The sequence below is a fragment of the Teleopsis dalmanni genome, chromosome 1 (genome assembly GCF_002237135.1).
Source record: "Teleopsis dalmanni isolate 2A chromosome 1, ASM223713v2, whole genome shotgun sequence".
Lineage (NCBI taxonomy): Eukaryota > Metazoa > Arthropoda > Insecta > Diptera > Diopsidae > Teleopsis > Teleopsis dalmanni.
Window position 1 is genome coordinate 68,809,706 of NC_051846.1, and position 7,779 is coordinate 68,817,484.

The window sequence follows — 7,779 nt, forward strand, 5'->3', positions numbered from 1 at the left end:
AATAGATAGCATTTACAAAAAATAATATAAATATTTTGTGTGGTAATTTCTTTTAATGTGGTTTTAGTGGATCCCACTATACTGTTTTCGATAATTACCAGCTTCTGTAAAAGAAAACAACATCAAATGAAGTTGCACGCAACATAATTGACACAAGCCACTACTGCTAAAAAGTTATTCAATATCATTTTTACTTGTGTACATAAGGCCTGTATAGTTCGTAAACAAACTAGTTCATTGAACTAAAATTATTTCCAAAACAACAATTAAATATATACACAAATATATTTTAAACTTTAAATTGCTTTAATTTTAAAATTTTCTGATTGCATGTAAAAAAGTGTGATGAAGTTAATAAATTTTTATGTTTAATAAATTTCATTTTAAATGCATCCATATATACTCACTCTGTCTATATTCACTCTGTCATTGCAAGGTGCACTAAATACAAGAATGTTATTATAAAATTGCAAGAGTGCGAGGTCATCTCTGTTGCAGAATTGCAGCATCAAAATGTAACAGCCGTATATGCAGCATACCACATCCACATGAGAAGCAACAAATGTCAAAACAGCTGTTTTATTTTTCTGTTTCTTACAGGCATACAGGCATATATACATGGGTTTAAGTATAGTAATATTGCAAGAAATATTGTGCGGTTATTTTGTTGTTGTCAATTGCAAGCTCGGGCAATCTGTTCATTTCGTGCACCTTGCAATGAGTTTGCAAGACAGAGTACCATTATTGTAAAACATTTCGAAAACTTGCAGAACAAGGAAATAGATTTTGAATAGGTCGTACTTCTGCACCCATAGATTAAAATTCAAAATGGCGCAATAGTTTACTAATAGTGCTTTTCATTTCCAATAGAGCGCACATATGACCAATACAATTACGTAAACGAACACTTCATTTAGAAAACGTTCTGGTATAAATTCATCTAAGAAATAATCGAGATCTCTCAAAGCTGAATAAAATAACATAGTTATGTATATTTGTATTGGCAGGAATTAATTTACCATCTACAAAATATAATTGGAAACATTTTTTTTTTGTTTCATAAAACAATCTAATAATTACTAACTTATTATAACGTCGGTATCATTCAAGTGACCTATTACTGGTAATGGTGGGTAAAAACGTAAACCCTTCTTGATAACAATGTCTAAATACTTAAGCTCTTGTAATTCTCTCGTTATGATGGGTTTATTCTATCATCACCAATAACTTGTCGTAGTTCATCAAAAAGTTTCTGTTGAATTGCTGGATGTCCGGCCATAATGTGTATTTGATGTCCCGCTTATAGAGGTATCATGTCCTTCGAACATAAATATATTTAAATGTAAATGGTGTTATTAGTATCGATCCTTATTTTCTTAGAACAATTTTTTATCAAAGAACTGTAAGTATTTTAAACAAAGTTTTTCTGTAATGGACCTTCAAATGTAGCTAACTAATGATATGCTAACCGTATTGCACAAATTTATTAGAGTACTTAAGTAATATACATAGTTATGAAACTATCCCATGCAATTTTTTTCATTTCTTGGGCCCTGAAATTTTCTCCTAAATGTATAGAATAATTCCAGAAAATAACTTTTATTATTATTTTAATAAAACTTAATTAATGGTACATCTTCCATCTGCTATATGCAACTCTACGATCCTTAATTGCCGTTTCAGTAAAACTACAAATCGGTGCTATATACTTCTTAAATCTGAGTGCTATATGTTGTGCAGTAACCATTAAAGGCATATCAAAGTATTGATTGCCTTTAATAACACGTGTAGCAACAATTTGGGCAACACTAGTAAAAATTAATTGGTAAATGTAGTAAGTAAATTTGAATATATACTATAATCGCTTACTCTGTGACCGCTTTGGCATAAGGAAAATCTGGGTTGATCTGTGATTTGATCTTTACATCCATCCCGCTGTTTGCTATTATACATAGTGCAGTTAGGCATATTACTGAAAACATATCTCTCACTGTTTTACCATTTGCTTTTTTATATAAAGTTTTTGCCATAACTGCACTTTGTTGATTGAAAATCTCAACGAATTGTTCTAATATCTTAAAATGAAAAGTCGGCATAAAAATCTTTCTTCTCGCATGCCACTTTGATCCTGTACTTAGAAGTGAACGATCCCCAAGTCAGGGAATTAGCATATTGCATAAGTTATTTTTTGATATAACTTGTTGACTGCTGAGTATATTCTCAAAGAATTTAGGATCTAACACAAAGACTCGGTCCTGATGAAATAACCATAATCTGTATATAGTACTAAAAAAAAGTGTTATAATTTTATATCGAATATAAAATTAAATGTTTTTAAATAATTAAATGTGTATTTAATAATAGTTTCTAAACCCATGAAGAAACTATTTATACTTATGTTCCTAGTCTTTTACTTTGTTTCGCGATTACTTTTGCTTATCTTATTGGTCTGATATCTGGCTTGTAGTGACCTCATACTGATAAAATAGAGATTTGTTATATGTCTGCTGCTATCATGTTATGTCGTCTGCGGATATTTAGCATGCCCTGATATACCGTTTTTAAACTTTGCCCAAGTGAAGGAATTAAGTTATTCATATTAAACCAGTAAAATGCCAAAAACTTTTTGCAATTTATAAATAAAATCGATTCATCAAAACTTTTTCGATTAATATATGAATCCTCTAATTATAAAGAAAACCAGTAGCTTACAAACTGACAACGCGTTACTTAACATAAATGTTTTATTGTTAAATAACTATTCAAGTGATTTATTTATACATTTTTGTTTCCATTTTTTTTTAATTAAATTTATTATAATTGCCTTCCTAAAAATCCAAAATAAATCTTTGCTAGAATCTTTGTGTATTTTGATACTCCGCGTTTTCAAATAAATAAGATAAAAGGAATTCAGTTTTGTATATTGCTTTATAAAATTTCTTTGAGGGGACTTATATTTTATTATATTATTCTGCCTCCACTGGGTTAGTACCTATTCTAATTGACTTATCTTGATGGCGCCATAAAATACGAAGTAAAAAATAGTTTTTAATAATTATTTAATTTAATTTTTCTTATATAAATGAAGCTCATGTAGTTCGTAAAAAAACTATTTTAACGAACTGCAATTATTTCCGTAATACCAATTAATAAGAACATTTTTAACATTATGGTATAGTATAAAAAATCGCAAAAATCATTTAAAACGTATTTATTTAAAAATCTAGAGAAGTAGTTCAGTTTTACAATTAGCATTAAAATAATTAATTTTATATAGAACAACACGTCACACAATTTTGTTAATAATATTTATAAATTGAAATACCGCATTTTACGCACACATTTATACAGTTCACTACAATCTCAAACTATGAATATACCCTAGGTCGAAGTCCAACATTAATACCACTCGCAGAACGAAGAATCAGATTTTGCATTGGTCTTACTTCTGCGCCCAAGGGTAAAAATTCAAAATGACGCAATAATTTGCTAATAGTACTCTTCATTTCCAATAAAGCGAACTTCTGACCAATACAATTACGCGGACCAGCACTGAAAGGAACATTTGCGAACGGATCAATTTTTTCATTTAAAAACCGTTCTGGTATGAATTCATCTGGATTTGAAAAATAATCCGGATCTCTCAAAGCTGCATAAAGTAACAAAGTTATATTTGTGTTTGAAGGAATCAATTTACCATCTAAAATAAGTGATTGAATACTTTTTTTATTTTGACATTGAGAAATAATTTAATTTGAACTTACTTAATACAACGTCGCTATCAGTCATTCGCCCAATTATTGGTACCGGCGGATATAAACGCAAACCCTCTTTAATAACAATGTCTAAATACTTAAGCTCTTGTAACTCTCTTGTTGTGATCGCTTTGTTCTTATCATCACCAATTACTTGTCGTATTTCATCGAAAAGTTTCTGCTGAATTTCTGGATGTCTGGCTATAAGGTAACATGTATGTGATATGCCACTTGTAGTGGTATCATGTCCTTCAAACATAAATGTATCTACTTCCTCACGTATATCTGCATTTGATAAAGGTTTGCCATCTACTGTTGATTGTAGTAAAACGTCCAGAAAAGCCATTCGCTTTTTAACTCCCATATCATCTGATACATCTAAAGTAAAAGTTAAATAAATATTTAATTATTTTTGAAAAAGCGAGCAATAAAATGGATTCGAAGTATTTATTGCTAAAATATTATGACTTACCTAATGGTTTATTACTACCATCTGCGATTGATTTTTCCAATGCAACTCTGCGCTCTTTGATTACTGTATCCGTAAAATCGTGCATGAGTGATATATGCTTCTTTAATCTGAATGCAATATGTGGTGCAGTAATCATGAAAGGTATATCATAGCGTTGATTGCCTTTAATAACACGTGTAGCTATAATTTGGGAAACTCTGGAAAAATTATTATTAAATATAGTAAGTAAAAGTGATATACAATATAATTTCTTACTCTGTGACTGCTTTGGCATACGGAAAATCTGGATTCATTTGAGCGTTGATTTTTACACCCATCGCGGTTTCGGCTATTATATCTAATGCAGTAAGACACACTACTGGAAACATATCTATGACTGTTTTACCGTCAGCTTTGTCATATAACTTTTTTGCCATAACTGTGCTTTGTTGATCGAAAATCTCAACGAATTGTTCTAATATCTTAAAATGAAAAGTCGGTGTAAAAATCTTTCTTCTCGCATGCCACTTAGATCCTGTACTTAGAAGTAAACCATCCCCAAGCCAAGGCAATAATAAGCTGTATGAGTTGTTTTTTGATATAACTTGTTGACTGCTGAGTATGCTCTCAAAGTATTTAGGATCTTGCACAAAGACACGGTCCTGATGAAAGAACCACATTCTCCATATCTTGCCATATTTAGTTCGCATTGATTTATTAAAATAAGTTAGGGCTAAAAAAGATATTGTAATTTTATATTGTATAAATAAAATATATTTGCTTACTCTCAGTGTTCTCATTAATTAATTTCAGAATATTTCCAAGAAGTGGTAAGCCTTTTGGCCCTTGAATGCCGGCATTTTTAAAAAGTTTATTTCTTCTTCGTTTATGGATGAAGTCCCATATGAGTAAAAAAGTAAAAAAACCTAAGAATAATTCTAAAAACATGTTTTTAGCTTGAAGGTCTGTTTACAAATGTGAGATCAAGAGAACAAGTTATTTGTATTTATGTTGTTAGCCTTTTAGTTTGTTCAACGATGTTATTTGCTTATCTTCATAGTCTTTTCTCTAGTGTCTAGCGAACAAACTGATAAAACTGGATTTTGTTTCTTACCGGCTGCTCTAGTACGAGGGTGTTTTAATAAATCAGTGAGAAATGAAGAGTTGAATTTTTCCATTCATTAAATTTTGTAATAATATATATTTATTAAAGGTGTAGTTTCCTTTAAGTTTTACACACTTGCTGCAATAGTACTGCAATTTTCATATCTTTTGAAGAATATGATTTGAAGTCTTCAAAGCCTCGTTGAGTGAAAAGGTTAAATCCGAATTTAATTGGAATTATTTCTCAGCAAGCTATTTTCACAAATTTGTAAATAAATAAAAAATTTGTGACTAAATCTAGTGAATACGAAAACACTCTATGACATAATTTGGCATATTTAACTGTTGGATTTGCTGACAAAACAACTGATACATTGTTGTAACTGATATATTGTTGTGTTAAATAAATCTTTCTATTAAAAAAAAAAAACTATTTTAAAACTTATCAAACAGTTTTCGTATTTATATCATCAGTGGGTGTGTTTGGAGTGTTTTTGTATTGCGTTTGAACTTTGATCGAAAGAAAAATTTCACTTCTTCATTATCAAACAACGAGATTTTGAAAACTTTTTGCAATTCATTATCAAAATTTCATCATTAGAAATACTTAAATTTAATCATTATCAAAATTAAATAGATTTTATTAATTTATTAAAATTGTTATACAGTTATTATGCGATTATATACATCGCCTGTATATAATAACGTAATAGCAATTTAATTATTGTTAGCAGATAAACATTTTATATTTAAATAATTATTTAAATAAACTTTGTTCATTTTAACTCTACTTTTCAATGTTATAAAGGAAGTCAGCAAATCGGTATCTCCACAAGCAATTAATTGAAAATTTCTTCACCAAAGTTGCACTGCTGCTATTGCAGTAAAACTACTGGTCACTGGCTGTAACTTACAAATGTATTCTAAATCTTAAAGCAGTGTTCCCAATTTTTTTATTGACAAGTACTACCAGATTTTTTGTTTTAGCTTAGGGCCCACAAAGTTAAAGATAATAAACTGTATCATTATTTAAAATATGCTTTTGCCTCTCTTCGGGTATAATTGTATAATGAATTTTAAAAATGCATAAGTACATATATAGTATATGGAATTATGAATCCGCAGACCTCTGGTTGGGAACCATCAGGCTTTAGCCTTATTAAAAATCAAATGCAAAGACATGCTTTCTGTTGAGTAAAGTATTGAAAAGATTTAAATTGAGAATAAATTGGCAATTGATGGTCAGTTAGTTTACTGGCAACTACTGTAACAGATAAATACAATCTGTCTAATGATTTGTTAAAATTCGCTTGCGAGAATAATGATCTGTTGTGAACACTCCTGGGGAGAATAAAAATTTAGATTAAAAACAGATCAACGATTCGGTGAAGTATTGAACATATTAATATTTAAATATTATCGAATATATATGTATAATATACATCATATTCGTTTTAAAAATACTATAACCTATCACAAACAAACTGATCGAACTATTGTCGTGTCAAATTACTGCATTCCAAGAACTTAGATTGAGCAGAAGTATGTGACTATTTTTTCAAAGTAATTCTTCTTTGTCAGGAATACCAAGTTCATGTTGCCATATCAGCCTTATTTTTATACTATACCTTTAATAAGAAAATCTATTCATACTAAGCCAAATGAGAACTTTTGCCCATTTCACTTTCTACCAAAAAGTATGGCAAATATTAAAGACTATTTCAGTAGAGTTTATAGAGTTTATATTTCAGTAGAGTTTTATATTATAAAACTCACGGAACCATTTATCTAGGCACTTTTATTCCAAAAGTGTAATGACGAATTTATTTGTATCCAGGAGTTTTAGTTGTTTTTTTGTTTTTTGTCTGTGACTAATTCGAAAGCGCATTTAAGAGTGGAAACTTAATTAAGTGGAATGCATTTATCCGGAGACTAGAAGATATTGTGTTGTTATATATATTACAATCTTGTGAAAATAAAAATTTAAATTACAATAATTTAAAAAATTAAATAGAATTCATATAAATATTTTACTTAGTACTCGTATGTTAATGATATTAATATATGTTAAATAAACATTTTAATAAATGGCTATCTTTTGGTTAAACATTTGATACTGGTATTTATTCTTTAAGCAAAAATAATAAAAACTTCGCTGTTTATTTATTATTTAAAAGCAAAATCCAAAGTCCAAAATAATGATGTGTTCACATGACAACGTCTAAGACGAAACGTCTGTGACTAGTAAGCAACTCTAGTATTAAGTAATAAACAAAAAAATAACGAAGTAGAACTAGTGGCCGCGAAGTGAACCAATAGCCCATAGCAATTGACGAACGCTCTCATCGAAATGCCGACAGCGAAATGACGAAAGCCGGCACTAAGAAGAAGCACACAAACAAAAACAATGACTGGCAAAAATTCTAAACAGGAATTTATCTAAATATAGACAGCAGTTTACATGGTAGA

General features: G+C 29.5%; 1 protein-coding gene across 1 annotated transcript; it reads right to left on the bottom strand.

Annotated features, from left to right (window-relative positions):
* Window positions 1–3,177: 3,177 nt before the first annotated feature.
* Window positions 3,178–5,265, bottom strand: LOC119672798 (probable cytochrome P450 4d14). The gene is made up of 5 exons (XM_038083938.1): window positions 4,992–5,265; window positions 4,483–4,939; window positions 4,228–4,424; window positions 3,765–4,133; window positions 3,178–3,700 (listed from the first exon to the last, which is right to left on the bottom strand). Exons 1-5 carry the CDS (start codon window positions 5,152–5,154, stop codon window positions 3,369–3,371), a joined length of 1,518 nt encoding a protein of 505 aa, XP_037939866.1. The 5' UTR covers window positions 5,155–5,265; the 3' UTR covers window positions 3,178–3,368.
* Between the last annotated feature and the right edge of the window lie 2,514 nt (window positions 5,266–7,779).

Excerpts from the sequence above, each read along its gene's own strand:
- LOC119672798 (XM_038083938.1), bottom strand. The coding sequence starts at position 5,154 with ATGTTTTTAGAATTATTCTTAGGTTTTTTTACTTTTTTACTCATATGG. Across the intron at positions 4,425-4,482 it reads TATGCCAAAGCAGTCACAGA|AGTTTCCCAAATTATAGCTA; the intron begins GTAAGAAATTAT and ends TAATTTTTCCAG. Across the intron at positions 3,701-3,764 it reads TGATAGCGACGTTGTATTAA|ATGGTAAATTGATTCCTTCA; the intron begins GTAAGTTCAAAT and ends CACTTATTTTAG.